A 22,142-nucleotide genomic window follows, 5' to 3' on the forward strand; every position below is an offset into this window, starting at 1 on the left:
TTCCCCAGTACACATCGGCTCTGACCTACGATGGCGTGATGGTGATGGCGGAGGCCTTCAGGAACCTGCGTAGGCAGAAAGTGGACATCTCTCGCAGGGGGAACGCCGGGGACTGTCTGGCCAACCCCGCCGCCCCATGGAACCAGGGCATCGACATGGAGCGCACCCTCAAACAGGTATCTACCACTGCACCTCAAAGACATTTCGGTTCATGAAATAACTACAAACATTTCTGCCAACTCCCCGGCAAACCGGGAACATTCCCAGAACATTAGCTAAGATTCCCATCAAGTTCTAGTTAGGGTTTTATATAACATTCTGACCATACTAAATAAATACAAAACAAGGGAAATAAGGTCAGGAACGTGACAGTTGCTCTCCACTTTCTGGAGGACCGAGTTTTGAAATCAGTGGAATGCACGGTGGAATTAGAGTATGATAGCTAAGGAGATAGAGAAAATTCTGCCGTTTGATTACAAATATGCAGACGGAGTCAACAAGAGAACACACTGAAGGCTGTTGTATAAAACACCTGTCTCCGGATTACATCTTCAAACTAAGGCAACCATGACGTCTGTGACAAAGAGGGTAAGATAGTCTAGCTAGCTACATTTTCATATATTACACATTTCTAATTTTGTCAGAAAGTCATTTTAATTTCAAGTTAAAGAGTACTGTTAGTTAGCTAGCTAACGTTAGCTGCCTGGCTTGCTAGCTAACGTTACGTGTATGATCTGTGTAGTAATATTATTCGTATCTCAGAGCCATTTGCATTGCTAGCTATAGCCTAATGTTAGCTAGCTAGCTAACATTGAATGTGGTTGGTTAGCTACCTTCAGATTCATGAAGGGTAGTAATGATATGAGTTGGGATTATGGTTCATTGTTTAGCTAGCTAGCTACATGTCTAAACGAAAGACTCCACTATGCAAGTAACCATTTCAATAGAATGTTGATGATATCACTTCTACAACTGTTGATAGACGTATCTGGTAAATTCACTCTGGCTATCTACTCTGATTTCAAAGCACTCGTCTGAGTATGCCAGAGCGCAGAATAACTGACGAATTTACGAACGCTCAACAACCGTTGAATATGACCAGTGTCAGTAAACGTTGGCAAACGTTGGTTCAGTTTAATATGGCCAATCAAAACACAATTTCTGAGTTAATAAAATGTTCCTATCCTCTTCATATGCTTTGTACTTGTAACACTGTACTTTATTATTTTCTAGTTTTCTAGTTGGATAGTGCTTCCTTTAAATAACTTCTATTCATATGCTTCTTAAATTCAGTTTCAGAACCTTCAAAGTAAATAAGAAAACTATTGTACCCTTTCTCAATCAAAACACATACAAATGCGTGCAATACCTATTCTGAAAAATTATGATCCATAATAAATATACAAAAACTCATTTAGGTTCAATGCAATAATCTTTTATTGGTTTAAAGGTCCAGTGCAGCTGTTTTTATCTCAATATCAAATAATTTCTGGGTAACAATTAAGAAATTGGGCTCACGAGTGGTGCAGCGGTCTAAGGCACTGCATCTCACGTTCGTCGTAAGGAGGCGACCAAGGCGCAACGTGATATGCATACATTCTTCTTTTAATGAAGAAAGAACACAAAACAAAGTAACAAATGAACGTGAAGCTATATAAAACGAGTGCTGACAGGTAACTACACATAGACAAGAACCCACGAAACCAAAAGGGAAAATGGCAACCTAAATAGGATCCCCAATCAGAGACAATGATAAACAGCTGCCTCTGATTGGGAACCAATTCTAGCCACCATAGACCTACAATATGCCTAGACTTACAAACACCCCATGACATACAAAAACCCTAGACAATACAAAAACACGCATACCCACGCTCGTCACACCCTGACCTGACCAAAATAATACAGAAAACATAGATAACTAAGGTCAGGGCGTGACATGCAGACCCTGGTTCGATTCCAGGCTGTATCACAACCGGCTGTGATTGGGAGTCCCATAAGGTGGTGCACAATTTGCCTAGTGTCGTCTGGGTTAGGGTTTGGCCTGGGTAGGCCGTCATTGTAAATAAGAATTTGTTCTTAACTGACATGCCTGGTTAAATAAAGGTAAAATACAAATAAAAGTACCTTACTGTGATTGTTTACAATTCAAATAGTTTAAAAAATGCACAATAGCAAAGAGCAAAATCACAAAAAAACAGTATTAAAAGGACACAGCATATAAAGAGAAAGGGAACGTGTTAAATAACTCAGTGGTTGTGTGCCGTGTCCTGATTGACAGTATTAGACTGGGTGGAAAACACAAGGTCTCAGCTAGTCCCTGGTGGCGCAGAAGGTCAATGATCTGGTTGCAGATCCACAGGTTCAATCCCACATATTCTTGAACCATTTGTCTTTTGGAAAAATAATGTAAAATTGAGGCTCAGATACTCTATACTCAAAGAGAGTTTATTTCGTCCAGATTCATAAATCCAGTCAGAAATGAAGAATTTTGACCTAACTGTGTAAAATGTACTCTTCAACTTTTAATAAAACGCAACCAATATAATTCCTACTTTGGGACACTTGGCATGGTCCCCCCTGTCTTATTTTTCATGATCTGAAAAGTGAAAGTGATCCGAGATCAGAACTCATAGTCTTGTATACATTGTAAATATGGGCCCAGAAGTATGCAGTACATGAAGAGGATGGGTGAAGTCATGGTGAATAACCCAGCTACCAGTATATCCCTATGTTAATTATGCCTAAGAAGGCTTAAAAGGCAGCATGTTATTCCTGGCTGACCATACTGCCATGGCAGTATATGTAAGAGTGCTTACCTGGTGGCGCAGAGCATAAAAAACCTGGATTGAGATTAAATGCTGTTCAAATGTTTTAAGAATTAAGTAATATGCAGTTTGTCAACATATGTCATGTAAAAATATGTAAAAATATTAAATGACCTGTGGATGAAATGGAAATGCCATGTGTGCCTATATCACCTTGTAGTGGGTCTACAATGCTATCCTCAAATGTGAATTCCAATCAAATCTGGAGAGAACCATAATGGGGATGTATTCCAATCTGCTTTCTTTTGCTTTAAGGAGCTAAATAAAAATGTGCATGCTGTCAATGTTGAGCTAATATTCGGTCAGACTTAAAAATAATATGTTCTAAAAGTTATTGAAATGTTCTGAGGACCTCCAAGAAAAATGTATATTGCGTCAACATTAATGGAATATTATGTTAAACCTAAAACAAATATTCTATGAATGTCATAAAAACGGACTTATTTGGAAATCGTGGAACATTACGCAACAATGTGGGAATGTTCTGTGCAACCTTCATGAGTATCACAAGAACATTCTTGCAACATTGAGGGAATGTCCAGTGCGGGTCGGCATGATAGTGTGAAAAGTGTATAAACATTGTATGAATGTCATCACAACTGAGCATATTTTGTGTTTTGGAAACCTATCTCTTGTAATGTATTCACACTTTTCCCACGACCTAAATGTTCTGGGAGCCATTAAAGAACTCATAATGGCTGTTCTGTAAAACAAATTGCAACATCAAATGAATGTTTTGTGCACCCTGATACATTTACATTTACATTTAAGTCATTTAGCAGACGCTCTTATCCAGAGCGACTTACAAATTGGATACAAACATTATCTGAATGGCAGCACAACTGGACAGTTGTGGTGTTTTGGGAACCTATCTCATCATATACCTACAATGTTCCCACAACCTAAAGAAACATTCTGGAAACCTTTAAAGAACAGATTAAATGTGTTCTGGGAACGTTCTTGCAACATCAGGTGAATGTTTTTTGCACCCTAAAGGAAACATTGTAGAATCATCTGCAGAAGTGGAAAGTTGTTGTGTTTTGGGAACATATATTTTGTGAATTCCACTCAAAATGTTCTCACCAGACTGTTCCATAACCTAATGAAACGTTCTGGGAACATTTAAAGAACAGATTAAATGTGTTCTAGGAACATTCTTGCAACATCAGGTGAATGTTTTATACAAACATTCTATAATCATCAGCACGACTGGACAGTTGTTGTGTTATAAGAACATTTGCCCGAACAAATGTTCTGGGAACTTTCACAGAACCAAATTTGGTTTGTTGCGTCAAGGATGTCCACAAATTACATCACCAGTCAACACTACATACTATGTCATATGTAATCTATCTTATTAAAAGTAAAATAAAGGTATACTTCCACTCTGATGTAGTTGCAAAATTCTGGTCATTTCCAGGATTTCCAGAAATCATGGTCGGATGATTCCTGATTTCCTTCTTATTACCTCATGATTCTGGGAATCTTCCAACCAGTATTTCTGTTAATTTTGGTAAAGTTACCGGAGTTGAATACTCTGATACTGTTTGCAGGTCCGGTTGCAGGGATTAACAGGTAATGTCCAGTTTGACCACTATGGACGCAGGGTCAACTACACCATGGACGTGTTTGAGCTGAAGAACAACGGACCCAGACGGGTAAGAAGACTAGTGCTGTGACCGCCTCACCCACCTATGCTGCACCTCACTGGCTCACCCACCCATACTGCACCTCACTGGCTCACCCACCTATACTGCACCTCACTGGCTCACCCACCTATACTGCACCTCACTGGCTACCCACCTATACTGCCACCTCACTGGCTCACCCACCTATACTGCACCTCACTGGCTCCCCACCTATACTGCACCTCACTGGCTCACCCACCTATACTGCACCTCACTGGCTCACCCACCTATGCTCATCACTGGCTCACACACTATACTGACTCACTGGCTCACCCACCTATGCTGCACCTCACTGGCTCACCCACCTAATCTGCACTCACTGGCTCACCCACCTATGCTGCACCTCACTGGCTCACCCACCTATACTGGCTCTCACTGGCTCACCCACTATACTGACACTCACTGGCTCACCCACCTATACTGCACCTCACTGGCTCACCCACCTATGCTGCACCTCACTGGCTCACCCACTTATACCGAACCTCACTGGCTCACCCACCTATGCTGCACCTCACTGGCTCACACACTATACTGCACCTCACTGGCTCACCACCTATATGCACCTCACTGGCTCACCCACCTATACTGCACCTCACTGGCTCACCCACCTATACTGCACTCACTGCTCACCACCTATGCTGCACCTCACTGGCTCACCCACTATACGCACCTCACTGGCTCACCCACCTATGCTGCAACTCACTGGCTCACCCACTATACTGCACCTCACTGGCTCACCAACTATGCTGCACTTCACTGGCTCACCCACCCTATACTGTCTGCACCTCACTGGCTCACCCACCTATACTGCATCACTGGCTCACCCACCTATACTGCACTCACTGGCTCACCCACCTATACTGCACCTCACTGGCTCACCCCTATGCTGCACTCACTGCTCACCACCTATACTGCACCTCACTGGCTCACCCACTATGCTGCACCTCTGGCTCACCCACCTATGTGCACCTCACTGGCTCACCCACCTATGCTGCACCTCACTGGCTACACCACTATATGCACTCACTGGCTCACCCACCTATACTCGCACCTCACTGGCTCACCCACCTATATGCACCTCACTGGCTCACCCACCTATGCTGCACCTCACTGGCTCACCCACCTATACGCACCTCACTGGCTCACCCACCTATGGCACCTCACTGGTCACCCACCTATACTGCACCTCACTGGCTCACCCACCATACTGCCCTCACTGCCACCCACCTTGCTGCACCTCACTGGCTCACCACTATGTGCACTCATGGCTCACCACCTATACTGCACCTCACTGGTCACCCACCTATACTGCACTCTGGCTCACCACACTATACTGCACCTCACTGGCTCACCACCTATACTGCACCTCACTGGCTCACCCACCTATACTGCACCTCACTGGCTCACCCTATAACTGCACCTCACTGGCTCACCCACCATATACTGACCTCACTGGCTCACCCACTCTATGCTGCACCTCACTGGCTCACCCACTATGCTGCACCTCACTGGCTCACCCACCTATGCTGACTACACTCTGGCTCACCACTATACGCCTCACTGGCTCACCACCTATACTGCACCTCACTGGCTCACCCACCTAATGCTGCACCTCACTGGCTCACCCACCTATGCTGCACCTCCCTGGCTCACCAGGCCAAGCTATGCTGCACCTCACTGGCTCACCCACCTATGCTGCACCTCACTGGCTCACCCACCTATACTGCACCTCACTGGCTCACCCACCTATGCTGCACCTCACTGCCCACACTATCATACCTTAACTCATTAATTTAAAAACATAACTATATGTTTGAATTTATATTCACTATATGTTTAATTGTTTTCTCAATTTCCATCACTGCCCATGCTTTCTAGCTATAACCATAATTGCTATACCATAATACCACTATACCATAATACCACTATACCATAATACCACTATACCATAATACCACTATACCATAATAACTGAATCGTATTAAAAACATAATATGCACGTTTGAGCAATGAATAACTGTATGTTTAATTTCTTTCTGTTTGAAATGATAGAAGAGAGCGAACATCATGTCATTATCTGTTTATCTGTTTAGCATTGTCTGTGTCTGTAGAATCTGTGTATTGTGTATCAGTGTTCTCTATATTCAAGTTGCTGCATGAATAGTATACTCAAGCTTCGACAATGTGTGTGTGCGCCTGTGCCTATGTGTGTATGTTTAGTGCTGTTTGTGTACTGTATGTGTGGGACTCCAGCCAACTACGGTAGGTGGACAGAAAGCAGTGGAGCGGTAGAGAGAGAAAGTGATAGAGGGAGGAGAAGAAGAGGGGAGGAGGGGAGGAGGAGTGTGTTCATCAATCAGCAGGCTGCTTGGGCCTGCCCGCTGGCTGGCTCCGCGCGCTAGGAGTCCTGTCAGGACAGGAGGGAGGGGGGCTGGGTACACACACGTGCGAACATACAGACACCTCCATACATGCACATGCGTGCACACACACACACACACGCTCACGCATGCACACACTCACACCTCTCCACCGCCCCCCAAAAGCTCGTCAATCATTCCTACACTCAGCAGGGAGAGAGAGTAGCAGTTCACGACCAGCCCGCCATCACTCCCTCCCCCCTACTCGTCTTCTTGATCCATGGCAGACACCACCAATTTATATGGCAGACATTTATATTGACTGCCTTAGCTTGACTCACCTATTATACGACTCATGTACTGTATACTAAACATTTCAACATTGTGTACTTTAATGTACTGTACATGACACATCCAAGCATACTGTACAATTTGTGTGGCTCTTATTCTTTGCTTGTATATGCACACATTATCTCAGATACTCTCACAGATCTTAACACCACATCATGAAACATAAATACTGGAAACTACACACCAGAAATGCACTGCACACACTGAACACACACACACTCTACACACCCTCTACACACACTGTACACACACTGAACACACACACCCTCTACACACACTGAACACATACACCCTCTCCACACACCCAACACATACACCCTCTACACACTTACCCCTGTGTTTGACTCAGTGTCCTCTGTCTCCAGATGGGTTACTGGACGGATTCAGACAAGCTGGTTCTGATCCAGAATGAAGCCCTCCTTCCCAATGAAATCCTGGAGAACAGAACTGTTGTAGTCACCACTATCATGGTAAGACACACTACAACCCCACACACATGCGCATACGTGCACACGCACACAAAGAGACACACAAGCACAAAAGAGACACAGACACACCCTCTAGCGCGCTCATGTCTTAATGTTCTCCCGGACAGGGCTTTACTCTACCTTCCTCTGCCTCAGGGCAGACGTTCAGTCACACAAACACAAACAAAATCCAAAACACTGACCAACATTGGCACTGCAGATGCTTTTGAGATGTTGTTCCACTAGGTGTGATGGAGATTGTAAAAATGTCACTAAGTGCAGTACCTGCCATGACTAGTCTAGTCCCCTTTATAAAATGCATGAGCTGTGCTCTGTATCCTTGCCAGAGACTGCTACACATGCATTTTGAGAATTGTTATTTAATGAGGCCAGAAAGTCAGATTCTATACTCAAACACACACACACACACACACACACACACACACACACACACACACACACACACACACACACACACACACACACACACACACACACACACACACACACACACACACACACACACACACACAGACAGAAACTCTCTGGGCTGATGTCAGAAGGTTGTGTCCTCCTACGTAACACTCGTTGTTTACTTAGTGGGCTACTTACTAGGGCTCAGGACCCAAATGATACCTTCCTGTTTGCTTGATAGTTGTTTGTTACATTCGGTTTCTCCTTCTTTTTGCACTGATACTGTAACACTCGGTTGCATGTAATGTGAACTATGGGTACTAAATCAGGATTTTCACACTACTGAGCTGAACCGAGCCGAGCCAAACCAAGCTGTGCTGAGCTGGCCTGGTAATGCATTCATCCTAGTTGCTGGAACCGGGCTGACAATGTGAAAAGGAAATATCTGGGGCCAGCACAGTTCGTTCGGGTCGGCATGATAGTGTGAAAAGGGTGAAGATTTACTGTGTTTCTGAAAGTAAAGGTGGTTAGTTAGTTGGAGAGAACACGGTAAGGAAAGCAGAGTGAGTAGAGGAGGGATGGAAATGGGATTGGAGAGTCATACCTCAGCAGAATCCTCCTCTTTTCAGCCCCTGGTGAGGAACCCCATTTTAAGAAACTGAGAAAATGGACACAAGCTGAGCCCAAATGACACATCCCTTATTGGGAGACAGACGGACAGTGTTGGACACAGCCAGAGCCAAAATGAACCCCCTAAAGACACAGACTGATGCAACGGAGAGATGCGTTGTGAATTCTAATGCACACCTTATTAGGAAACTGACCCAAGGGAAGGATCTATCCAGAGCCAAAATGAACCCCTTCAAGAAGACCCAAAATGGACACAATCTGACCAAATGTTTAAGTAAATGAACAAGAATGTGGCGGGATAGGAGCCACAATGGACCCTTCTTCCTGCCTAAAGACATAAAAATGTTTGTTCTTCTAATCAAACATCACATTAACATGGTTGCGCTTAACTGTGTGTGTGTGTGTGGATGTCTGCGTGTGTGTGCGTGTGCTTGCGTGTACGTGCGTGCCCGTGCGTGTGTGTTAGTGTGTGTATGTCTGCACATGTGTGTGTTTGCGTGCAATTGGTCTCAACCAACTGTAGGATATAAATGTTCTTATTACAGGAATGTCCATGCCTGGCATATTGCAGGTGATTATGGCTAATACAGTATTTGAAATTGAAATGCAAAAATGTAGGAATAGATGTTGAGATTTTAACGAAATAACTTTAAAAAGTCTGCTCTGAATCTGTCAGTTTCCATTCAATTTTTGTATATAACTGCTTTATAATACACCTTCAAAAGCACTGCCTAAGAAATCCTTTTATAGAGCATGATAATATCAGTGTTTAACCATGCCGACTGTGTCGGATAGAGTCTCTAATGTGTGTTTGCGCTTGATAATGTACTCGATAATGTTTGTTTACTGTAATATACACTAATTAAGCTTTTACTTCAGTATTACATTCTGTGGTGACTACAATAAGACAAACAGTAACACAAACTGTTTTGGCAATGCATTGGAGAGAGAGAGAGAAAGCTGGCATGTTTTGTGTACATCAAACCAGAAGGGACGATAAACTCGGGAGTTGGCATTCACACGGCGGAGGGGGAGTTTTGTTTGTTGTCCATGCAATGCTTTTGTTTGTGGTTTTTCTGGCTTTCATCAGCTACCATATGGCCAAAGGAACGCTCCAATGAAAAGAGCCAGGCAGGTAGTGTCTGTTCAGCTGTTTCTCATGTAAATATGCTATTCTTTCTGATGACAAGACTTCATTTGGGCTCCTGAGTGGCGCAGTGGTCTAAGGCACTGCATCTTAGTGCTAAAGGCGTCACTACAGACACCCTGGTTTGAATCCAGGCTGTATCACAACTGGCCGTGATTGGGAGTCTAAAAAGGCGGCGCACCATTGGCCCAGCGTCGTCCGGGTTTGGCCGTTATAGGCCGTCATTGTAAATAAGAATTTGTTCTTAATAACCTCTACCGACCCCCTGTCCCGGATCCGGGATCATCCTCATCAGAAAAGCTGACTAGCATAGCCTAGCCTAGCGCCACAGGGATATCATATAATATAATTTCATGAAATCACAAGTCCAATACAGCAAATGAAAGATAAACATCTTGTGAATCCAGCCAACATTTCCGATTTTTAAAATGTTTTACAGCGAAAACACAATATATATTTATGTTAGCTCACCACAATATCCAAAAACACACCGCCATTTTTCCACCGCAAAGGTAGCTTTCACAAAACCCACAAATAGAGATAAAATTAACCTTTTGTCAATAGGGGGTGCTGTTAGCACTTTTATTTTTTTGACATTGCCAAATTAAACTGCCTAGTAGTCAATTCTTGCTCGTACAATATGCATATTATTGTTATTATTGGATAGAAAACACTCTCTAGTTTCTATAACCGTTGGAATTATGTCTCTGAGTGGAACAGAACTCTATCTACAGCACTTTTCCTGACAGGGAGTGAGATTTCACTCCTTGGCCTCTGGTCCCAGGTCAGTTTTAATGTCCCTGTGAATGCTATGAGGATACAAACACTGCCTACACCTTCCTCTAGATGTCAGTAAGTGGTGACAATTTGAATGGAGTCGATTGCGCAATCAGGGCCTGTATAAAACACCAAAGACCAGAAGTAGCTTTCCTTTGGACCCTGCGCTCGACGCAAGAAGGACGTTGGACCGACCTCTTTCCAAGCCTTGGTTTAGCCAGTAATATATCGCCGGTCATGTTTTTACTTGTTATAGGTGTTAATAACATCATAAGGTAGTTAATTTAAACCGTTTTATAGCAATTTATATCCGTTTAGTGCGATTTTGAGGCATTTATTTGTGACGCCCTTCCATGAGCTGGGCACGTTTCCTGTACATACCGAACGTTATTGGCCATTTCGACGGGACAAGAGGACATCTTTCGACCAAAAGACGATTAGACCGGAGAAAGGATACATTGCCCAAGATTCTGATGGAAGAACAGCTCACAGTAAGAACTATTTATGATGATAAATCGCTGTTCTGTTGAAAAAATTTTAACGCATATATCGCCATTTTGTTTTGTGTAGCTTCACTTGGCGGACCCGGTATTGCACAGTAAGGATAATTTTAGAAATGTAAGTCAGCGATTGCATTAAGAACTAATTTGTCTTTCGATTCCTGTCAACCCTGTATTTTTTAGTCAAGTTTATGATTAGTTATCGATTAGACTAGATCACTCTCAAAGATGGCGCCCGACATTTTCAGGCCAGTTTTGCTACTATTCTCATTGTATAACCACGTTTTTTTGTGGCTAAATATGCACATTTTCGAACAAACTCTATATGTATGTTGTAATATGATGTTACAGGGTGTCTCGGGAAGATTTGAGAGGTTAGTGAAAAATTAATATATTTTGGTGATCATAAGTTATCTAGTGCTCCGTTGCTTTGAATTCATGCTGGGGTAACGTTTGCACATGTGGTATGCTAATATACGATTTATTGTGTTTTCGCTGTTAAAACGCTTAGAAAAATCTGAAATATTGTCTGATATTCACAAGATCTGTGTTTTCCATTGCTATGCTTTGTCTATTTTTTGAAATGTTTTATGATGAGTAATATTGGTAATACACGTTGCTCTCTGTATTTATTCTAGTCGAGTTGTGATGGTGGGTGCAATTGTAAACTATGATTTCTACTGAAATATGCACATTTTTCTAAACAAAACTATCCTATACAATAAATATGTTATCAGACTGTCATCTGATGAGGTTTTTTCTTGGTTGTGGCTATAATCACTTTTTATTTGGCCGAATTGGTGATATGCTACTGGTGGAGAGAAAAAATGGTGGACAAAGAAAATGGTGTCTTTTGCTAACGTGGTTAGCTAATAGATTTACATATTGTGTCTTCCCTGTAAAACATTTTAAATCAGAATGATTGCTGGATTCACAAGAAGTGGATCTTTCATCTGGTATCTTGGACTTGTGATATGATGATATTATAGATGTGCTACTATTTATTGTGACGCTATGCTAGCTATGCTATTAGCGTTTTTTACTGGTGGGGGGGTGGGGGGTGCTCCGGATCCGGGTTTCTGAGGCGGTAGAAGTTAATCACTAACCTTTGAACAACTTCATCAGATGAACAGTCATATAAATCATGTTATACAATACATTTATGTTTTGTTCGAAAATGTGCATATTTATAGCTACAAATCCTGGTTTTACATTGGGAATTGGCCGCGAAATGCACCAAATTGTCCGGAGAAATTTTGGACAGTCACGTAATCTAACACAAAAAACTCATCATAAACTTTGCTAAAAAATACATGTTGTACAGCAATGAAAGATCACATGTTTTAATGCAACCGCTGTGTTATTTAAAAAAATTACTTTAGTACAAAGTACAGCATGCAATAATATGAGACAGGCGCCAGCCATTCTCCGCCATGTTGGAGCCAAACTATCATTCACTAAAATACGAAATAACAATCATAAATTAATCTTACCTTTGATGATCTTCCATCAGAATGCAGTGCAAAGGAGTCCTAGTTCACAATAAATCTTTGTTTTGTTTTAGAATGTCCATTTCTTCTGTCGAATTAGCACACTTTGGCTAGCATGGTGGCGCTAAGGTGTCCATCAATGTTTGGCGCATGGAATGAAAAATTCAAAAACTGATAATAAAAGTCGAATAAATGTGGTCAAACTCAGTTGAGAATCCATCTTTAGTATGTTTTTCTCTGTATTGTATCCAATACGTCCAAGACGGAGCATTTTGTCGTGTCTACCTAACGCATTTGCAGAAAACAATATGGTGCTCTCTGGTGCGCAGCAAAATACTGCAATATGGCGGACCTGTCACTCCAAAAGCTCTCATTCGTCTCAATCAAGCTAGACACCCCATTCAACATTCTACTGCCTGTTGACATCTAGTGGAAGGCGTATGAAGTGCATACAGATCCATAAATAAAAGGCAATTGAATAGGCAAGGCCTTACACAGAGACCCATTTTCAGAATTTTCAGTTCTGTTTGGAAGTTTTGCTGCAAATGAGTTCTGTTTACTCTCACACGATATATTATTCAACAAGTTTGAACTAGAGTGTTTGTTGCTTCCATTAGTAATAATAATGTGCTATCCGTATGATCTAGAACAGAGTACGAGTGTCACGCGGGACTAGGTGGTGAAGGATCAGACGCAGAGAGTTCCAATTGCGAAAGTGCTCTTAATAGCACACAAAAAATGAATAAGCCAAACATACAGGGCGCAGCGAACAACTGGAATAACTCAAAACACAGGGGGCCAAGTAATTAGAAATAAATACATCTACTAATAAAACCACACCACGTAAATAAAGACATCCGCACAAAACAAGGGCGGGTCTACTATACAGTATTAGGTGGGGCTCATTAGCTTACCGAAGAAACAAGAAAGCACAGGTGGAACTAATACAGGACAAAACAAACAGACAATCGAAAAAGGGATCGGTGGCGGCTAGTGGAGGAACGAGTGACTGACGACGACCGCCGAGCACCGCCCGAACAGGCAGGGGAGCCAACTTCGGCGGAAGTTGTGACAGTACCCCCCTCCTGACGCGCGGCTCCCGCAGTGCGCCACCACCGGCCTCGAGGACGACCCGGAGGGCGAGGCGCCGGGCGATCCGGGTGGAGGCGGTGGAAGTCTCTCAGTAGAGAGGATCCAAAGGATCCAAAATGTCCCCCACCGGAACCCAGCATCTCTCCTCCGGACCGTACCCCTCCCAGTCCACGAGGTACTGTAGGCCCCTCAATATCCAGAGGGGGCGGAGGGACCTCAGGCACCTCACTTTCTTGCAGGGGACCAGCCACCACCGGCCTGAGGAGAGACACATGAAACGAGGGGTTAATACGGTAATACCTAGAAAGTTGTAACCTATAACACACCTCGTTTATTCTCCTCAGGACTTTAAACGGCCCCACAAACCGCGGACACAGCTTCCGACAGAGCAGGCGGAGGGGCAGGTTTCGGGTCGAGAGCCAGACCCTGTCCCCCGGTGTGAACACGGGGGCCTCATTGCGGTGCTGGTCAGCGCTCCTCTTCTGCCGTTGTCCCGCTAACCTTAGCGATTCCTGGACGGCTTTCCAGGTGTCCTTGGAGCGCTGTACACATTCCTCTACCGCAGGAGCCTCGGTCTGGCTCTGATGCCATGGGGCCAGGACCGGCTGGTAACCTAACACACACTCAAAAGAGGACATGTTCGTTGAGGAGTGGCGGAGGGAGTTCTGAGCGAGCTCAGCCCAAGGAACATACCTCGCCCACTCACCAGGCCGGTCCCGGCAATATGACCGCAGAAACCTGCCCACATCCTGGTTTACGCGCTCCACCTGCCCATTACTCTCGGGGTGAAAACCCGAGGTCAAGCTGACCGAGACCCCCAGTCTCTCCATAAACGCCCTCCAAACTCTGGACGTGAATTGGGGGCCCCGATCAGAAACGATGTCCTCAGGCACCCCATAATGCCGGAAGACATGAGTAAACAAGGCCTCCGCAGTCTGCAGGGCCGTAGGGAGACCGGGCAACGGGATGAGGCGGCAGGACTTAGAAAACCGATCCACAACGACCAGGATCGTAGTACTTCCCTGGGACGGGGGAAGATCGGTAAGAAAATCCACCGATAAGTGTGTCCACGGCCGTTGTGGAACGGGGAGGGGCTGTAACTTCCCTCTAGGCAAGTGCCGAGGAGCCTTGTTCTGAGCGCACACCGAGCAGGAGGAGACATAAAATCTCACGGCCTTAGCACACGTGGGCCACCAGTATCTCCCTCTAAGACTCCGCACTGTCCTCTCGATGCCAGGCTGACCCGAGGAGGGGAGAGTATGAGCCCAACGGATTAGCTTATCCCAGACCCCCCCCGGCACGTACTGAGCCCCCACTGGACAGTTAGGGGGGGCCGGCTCTAACCGTGAGGCTCTCTCTATCTCCGCGTCCACCTCCCATACCACCGGTGCCACGAGACATGAAGGTGGAATGATGGGAGTTGGCTCAACAGACCACTCCTCGGTATCATAGAGGCGGGACAGCGCGTCGGCTTTGGTGCATCTAGCCTGACGCGGATTTAGTCTCCTCACTGCCCGGATGTACTCGAGATTATGATGGTCAGTCCAGATGAGAAAAGGGTGTTTCGCCCCCTCAAGCCAATGTCTCCACACCTTCAGAGCCTTGACAACAGCTAACAACTCCCGGTCCCCCACGTCATAGTTTCGCTCCGCCGGACCGAGCTTCCTCGAAAAGAAGGCACAAGGGCCGAGCTTGGGTGGTACGCCCGAGCGCTGGGACAGCACGGCCCCGACCCCCGCCTCGGACGCGTCCACCTCCACTATGAACGCTAAAGAGGGGTCCGAATGCGCCAACACGGGCGCATTGGTGAACAGCTCCTTCAGACGACTGAAAGCTCTGTCCGCCTCTGCTAACCAACGCAAGCGCACCGGTCCTCCCTTCAGCAGTGAGGTAATGGGAGCAGCCACCTGACCAAAACCCCGGATTAACCTCCGGTAGTAATTGACAAACCCTAAAAACCGCTGCACCTCTTTCACCGTGGTCGGAGTCGGCCAATGCCGCACGGCTGTAACGCGGTCATCCTCCATCACCACCCCGGAGGTGGAAATACGATAACCCAGGAAGGAAACGGCCTGTTTGACGGCCCATATGGCATGACGCGGTACTCATAATGGCCAGATGTAGTACTAAATGCGGTTTTCCACTCATCTCCTCCCCGGATACGCACCAGATTATACGCACTCCTCAGGTCCAGTTTTGTGAWGAAGCGCGCCCCGTGAAATGWTTCCACCGCCGTAGCGATGAGAGGTAGTGGGTAACTAAACRCCACTYTGATGGAATTTAGACCTCGATAATCAATGCACGGGCGTAAARCACCATCTTTCTTCTTCACAAAAAAGAAGCTCGAGGAGACAGGTGATGCAGAGGGCCGAATGTATCCCTGTCCCAGTGATTCAGTAACATATGTCTCCATAGCCGCTGTCTCCTCCTGAGACAAAGGATACACGTGACTCCTAGGAAGTGCAGCGTTCTCCAGGAGGTTTATCGCGCAGTCCCCTCGWCGATGGGGTGGTAATTGGGTCGCCTTCTTTTTWCTGAAGGSGATAGCCAAATCGGCATATTCAGAGGGAATGCGCACGGTGGAAACCTGGTCTGGACTCTCCACCGTAGTCGCACCAACGGCAACTCCTATACACCTGCCTGAACACTCCTCTGACCACCCCTTAAGAGCCCCCTGTCGCCAGGAAATCACCGGGTTGTGCTGAGCTAGCCAGGGAATTCCCAACACCACTGGAAACGCAGGTGAGTCGATAAGGAACAGACTAYTCTYCTCCTTATGACTACRCTGCGTTACCATGTCCAGTGGTACCGTGGCCTCCCTGACCATMCCTMACCCTAATGGTCGGCTATCTAAGGAGTGCACGGGGAAAGGTAGGTCTAACGACACAAGGGGAATCCCTAGCTTTAACGCGAGCCCCCGATCTATGAAATTCCCAGCTGCGSCTGAATCGACTAGCGCCTTATGCTGTAGAGAGGGAGAAAACCCTCATACATATGACCAACAGGAAGCTCTGGGTAAGTCTGGTGCTGACTCACCTGGGGTGATCGAGTAGTGCTCCGCCTGCCCTCCCGACTCCCAGACGAGTTCCTCCAGCACCGGTCGGCCGTGTGCCCTCGCCGACCACAACTGGTGCAGGAGGACACTCCTCCTCCGGTCCCCCTCGACGCTGCCCCCCCTAACTCCATAGAGATAGGAGCAGGAGGGCTGGGAGGTGGAAACGACAGGACCTGTTCCGAARGTCRGCGGGRAGCCAGCASGTTGTCGAGACGGATGGCCATGTCAATYAGTTCATCCAGCGTYAGGGTGGTGTCCCGACACGSTAGCTCCCTGCGGATGTCCTCCCTAAGGCTACATCGGAAATGGTCTATTAAGGCCCTGTCGTTCCACCCTGCTCCTGCGGCCAAGGTCCTGAACTCCAGGGCAAAGTCCTGTGCGCTCCTCGTCTTCTGACGCAGGTGGAACAGCCGTTCACCCGCCGCACGACCCTCTGGTGGGTGGTCAAACACAGCTCGGAATCTGCGGGTGAACTAATGGTAATGATCCCTCGCCGAGTCTGGGCCATTCCACACTGCGTTGGCCCACTCGAGAGCTTGTCCAGTCAAACAGGAGACAAGGGCGCTCACGCTCTCCTCTTCGGAGGGAAAAGGACGAACGGTTGCCAGGTAAAGTTCCAGTTGGAGAAGGAAACCCTGACACCCAGCCGCCGTTCCATCATACTCCCGTGGGAGCGTCAGCCGAAGAGCCCTGGAGCTGGATGCGGTAGCAGGAACAGGAGGTGCTGGAGTAGGGGGTGCTGGAGATGAGGTGGGAAGGCCACTCCTCTCCCATCGATCCATCCTCTCCATCATTTGGTCCATAGCTGAACCAATCCTGTGGAGAACACTGGTATGATGGAGGACCCTTTCCTCCATCGATGGGAGAGGAGATGCGGCTGCTCCTGCTGATTCCATAAGTGGTGCGGGATTCTGTCACGCGGGACAAAAAACAGAAACACAGGTGAAACTAATAAGACAAAACAAACAGACAAACGAAAAAGGGATCGGTGGCGGCTAGTAGGACGGTGACGACGACCGCCGAGCACCGCCCGAACAGGCAGGGGAGCCAACTTCGGCGGAAGTCGTGACAACGAGGCCGTTTAATCTGGGCACGATTTTTTCCCAAAGTGAAAACAGCGCCCCCTATTGAGAAGAAGCCTAGTTAAATAAAATAATAATAATTGGACTGGTATAGCAATCATTAATCCACAGTGGTAGCTCTGAATATGGCTAATCTCTAGACTGATAGCAAGTGCCTTTGTCTGTCGCTCACCTGATTCAATGGCTATATTATTCAAAGGGTTTCAGACAAAAAAGCTATTTTTTATTGGTGTTAGTCAGATAATGAATATACTTTATAACAATGGCACTGACTGAATATATTTCGGCAGAGCTTGGAACCGCACACCTTTCTAACCCTACAGTACTGAACGTACCATTATGGTCCCGAGGGTCATGTTTTAACCTTCTCAGAGTGTATGTGGGATAACGTTGCACAAAAACCCTACAAGGGACCTAAGGGGAACATTGCCTAATGTCTTTAGAACTGCTCCTGTTTGCTAGGGGTATGTCAGAATAAGAAAGGGGGGTCGCCTCCAGTACATATCCAATCAATACCCACTACTACAGCTAGCATACGTCTCCTGTTTCACCATGAGGAATGAGAGATGGCTTTAAGATTGTTCTCATTCATCAAACACCCATTTCCACCTCATATCAAGGACAAGGCAACTGAATGGTGTTTTACCCCAACAGCAGCAGCTGGGGGACTTACTGAGAGCACCTTAACGTTTTCAAATATATTTTTCCACTCATGCTTGAAATGTGCTCAATTTACTGAATGTCATGCAGCCAAGTGAAAAATAAAGGTTTGATTTGTGCCGTAAGTGGTTGGTGATGACACAGAGATGCGACACAGAGATGTTTTGAGAGAGACAGGGAGAGAGAGAGATGTAGGTTATAGTCAAGACCCATTATTTTGAAGTTTATTATTGTACATACTCCTCACCTATCAGACAGACTGTGTATCTGTCAATTCGATTGTCAACTCCAACTCACACACATACACTTACTGGACTCTCTTCCTTCTACTTATGTGTGTGTACGTGCGTGTGTGTGTAACGCTATGTCTAATAGGGTTCATTACCCACTGAGACAAGGGGTGTGGGAGATTATTGACCAGCCTGTCAGCCATGATCAACTTGGACGTGGAGAGTCTGGAAACATTTCAAATCTGCTGCTGACTTTCAGCATTCTTTAAGAGTTCTTTAAGCATTATCAACGTTTTTTCAATGTCCTTTCGGTCTGTCTCTATCTCTGTCTGTCTCTCTCTGTCTTTCTGTCTGTCTCTATCTCTGTCTGTCTCTCTCTGTCTTTCTGTCTGTCTCTATCTCTGTCTGTCTCTCTCTGTCTTTCTGTCTCGATCTGTCTTTCTGTCTGTCTCTATCTCTGTCTGTCTCTCTCTGTCTTTCTATCTGTCTCTATCTCTGTCTGTCTCGATCTGTCTTTCTGTCTGTCTCGATCTGTCTCTCTGTCTACTGTCTGTCTGTTTCTCTGTCTCTGTCTTTTCTGTTGTTCGCTTTCTCTGTCTATCTGTTTTGTCTCTCTCTGTCTTTCTGTCTGTCTCGATCTGTCTCGATTCTGTCTGTCTGTTCTGTCTTCTGTCTGTCTGTCTGCTGTCTGTCTGTCTGTCTGTCTGTCTGTCTGTCTGTCTGTCTGTCCTGTCTGTCTGTCTGTCTGTCTGTCTGTTCTGTCTGTCTGTCTGTCCTGTCTGTCTCTCTCTGTCTGTCTGTCTTTCTGACTGTCTTTATCTCTGTATTTCTCTCCCCTCTCTTTCTGTCTTTCTATTTTGCTCTCTCTCTTTCTGTCTCAATTTCTCCCTTCCTCTGTCTCACTTTCTCTTTCTCTTGTCTCACTTTCTCCCCTCTCTGTCTTTCTCCTCCCTCTGTCTCTGTCTTGCGCTCTCTCTCTCTGTCTCTGTCTCTGTATCTTCTCTCTCCCTCTCTTATCTATCTCTCTCTCTCTCTCTCTCTTGCTCTCTCTCTTTCATACTGTATCACAGTACCATTTTTAAATAATAGCCAGTGTAACATTCAATGGCTGTTTTATCGTCCAACATCTGTGATCAAGAAGTTGAAACATTGGTACATAATCTTTGAACAGGAACTCCATATTCATAAAAAAGCAATCGTGTTTGTCCATTTTGGAAGATCCACACAATATCATACTGTAAGCACTATTTGTTGCTAAATTGTGTAGGCCTATTTCTTGGTCATGTCTACAACATACAGTGGGGCAAAAAAGTATTTAGTCAGCCACCAATTGTGCAAGTTCTCCCACTTAAAAAGTGAGAGAGGCCTGTAATTTTCATCATAGGTACACTTCAACTATGACAGACAAAATGAGAAAAGAAAATCCAGAAATCACATTGTAGGATTTTTTATGAATTTATTTGCCAAATTATGGTGGAAAATAAGTATTGGTCAATAACAAAAGTTTATCTCAATACTTTGTTATATACCTTTGTTGGCAATGACAGAGGTCAAACGTTTTCTGTAAGTCTTCACAAGGTTTTCACACACTGTTGCTGGTATTTTGGCCCTTCCTCCATGCAGATCTCCTCTAAGCAGAGATGTTTGGGGCTGTTGCTGGGCAACACAGACTTCAACTCCCTCCAAAGATTTTCTATGGGGTTGAGATTGGAGACTGGCTAGGCACTCCAGGACCTTGAAATGCTTCTTACGAAGCCACTCCTTAGTTGCCCGGGCGGTGTGTTTGGGATCATTGTCATGCTGAAAGACCCAGCCACGTTTCATCTCAATGCCCTTGCTGATGGAGCTGATGGAAGGAGGTTCACTCAAAATCTCACGATACATGGCCCCATTCATTCTTTCCTTTACACGGATCAGTCGTCCTGGTCCCTTTGCAGAAAACAGCCCCAAAGCATGATGTTTCCACCCCATGCTTCACAGTAGGTATGGTGTTCTTTGGATGCAACTCAGCATCTTTGTCCTCCAAACACGACGAGTTGAGTTTTTACCAAAAAGTTATATTTTGGTTTCATCTGACCATATGACATTCTCCAATCTTCTTCTGGATCATCCAAATGCTCTCTAGCAAACTTCAGACGGGCCTGGACATGTACTGGCTTAAACAGGGGACACGTCTGGCACTGCAGGATTTGAGTCCCTGGCGGCTAGTGTGTTACTGATGGTAGGCTTTGTTACTTTGGTCCCAGCTCTTTGCAGGTCATTCACTAGGTCCCCCCGTGTGGTTCTGGATTTTTGCTCACCGTTCTTGTGATCATTTTGACCCCACGGGGTGAGATCTTGCGTGGAGCCCCAGATCGAGGGAGATTATCAGTGGTCTTGTATGTCTTCACTTTCCTAATAATTGCTCACCAGTTGATTTCTTCAAACCAAGCTGCTTACCTATTGCAGATTCAGTCTTCCCAGCCTGGTGCAGGTCTACAATTTTGTTTCTGGTGTCCTTTGACAGCTCTTTGTCTTGGCCATAGTGGAGTTTGGAGTGTGACTGTTTGAGGTTGTGGACAGGTGTCTTTTATAACTGATAACAAGTTCACAGGTGCCATTATACAGGTAACGAGTGGAGGACAGAGGAACTCTTAAAGAAGAAGTTACAGGTCTGTGAGAGCCAGAAATCTTGCTTGTTTGTAGGTGACCAAATACTTATTTTCCCAATAATTTGCAAATAAATTCATTAAAAATCCTACAATGTGATTTTCTGGATTTCTTTTCTCATTTTGTCTGTCATAGTTGAAGTGAACTATGATGAAAATTACAGGCCTCTCTCATCTTTTTAAGTGGGAGAACTTGCACAATTGGTGGCTGACTAAATACTTTTTGCCCCACTGTACATACTGTATGTGTTTGTGCACGCTTGTCTGCTGTCTATTTTTGAGTGAAAAATCCAACGGCCAAAACTGGTTGAAATGACATAATCATTACGTTCTAATGACGTCAATTCACACAGTTTAAAACATGTATTAAATAAATATCATTATGACGTCACTTAAACAACATTTTGAAATTACAACGTCACTCATTCTGACCTGGTGTCAACCAGTTATGCTCACTGGGCAAGTGACTGTCTGTGAGCGGGGGACATGTTTGCCAGTTTGACCCTGTGGTCCCTGTGGTGTGTGTGTCACTTTGTAGGAGGGTCCCTATGTCATGTTGAAGAAGAACTCGGAGTTGTACGGGAAACGACCAGTATGAAGGCTACTGCGTGGACCTGGCCTCGGAGATCGCCAAACACATTGGCATCAAGTACAAGATCGCTATCGTGCCGACGGAAGTACGCGCCCGGGACCCGGAGACCAAGATTTGGAATGGCATGGTTG

At 45.4% G+C, this 22,142-nt stretch overlaps 1 protein-coding gene across 1 annotated transcript in view; it reads left to right on the plus strand.

Annotated features, from left to right (window-relative positions):
* LOC111950641 (glutamate receptor 4-like) overlaps positions 1–22,142 on the plus strand; it is a 193,668-nt gene that overhangs the window by 140,530 nt on the left and 30,996 nt on the right. The window contains 5 exon segments of the mRNA XM_023968393.1: positions 9–176; positions 4,382–4,486; positions 7,593–7,697; positions 21,958–21,998; positions 22,000–22,142. Coding sequence (XP_023824161.1) covers positions 9–176; positions 4,382–4,486; positions 7,593–7,697; positions 21,958–21,998; positions 22,000–22,142 — 562 coding nt within the window.

This window comes from Salvelinus sp. IW2-2015, linkage group LG23, assembly GCF_002910315.2.
Source record: "Salvelinus sp. IW2-2015 linkage group LG23, ASM291031v2, whole genome shotgun sequence".
Lineage (NCBI taxonomy): Eukaryota > Metazoa > Chordata > Actinopteri > Salmoniformes > Salmonidae > Salvelinus > Salvelinus sp. IW2-2015.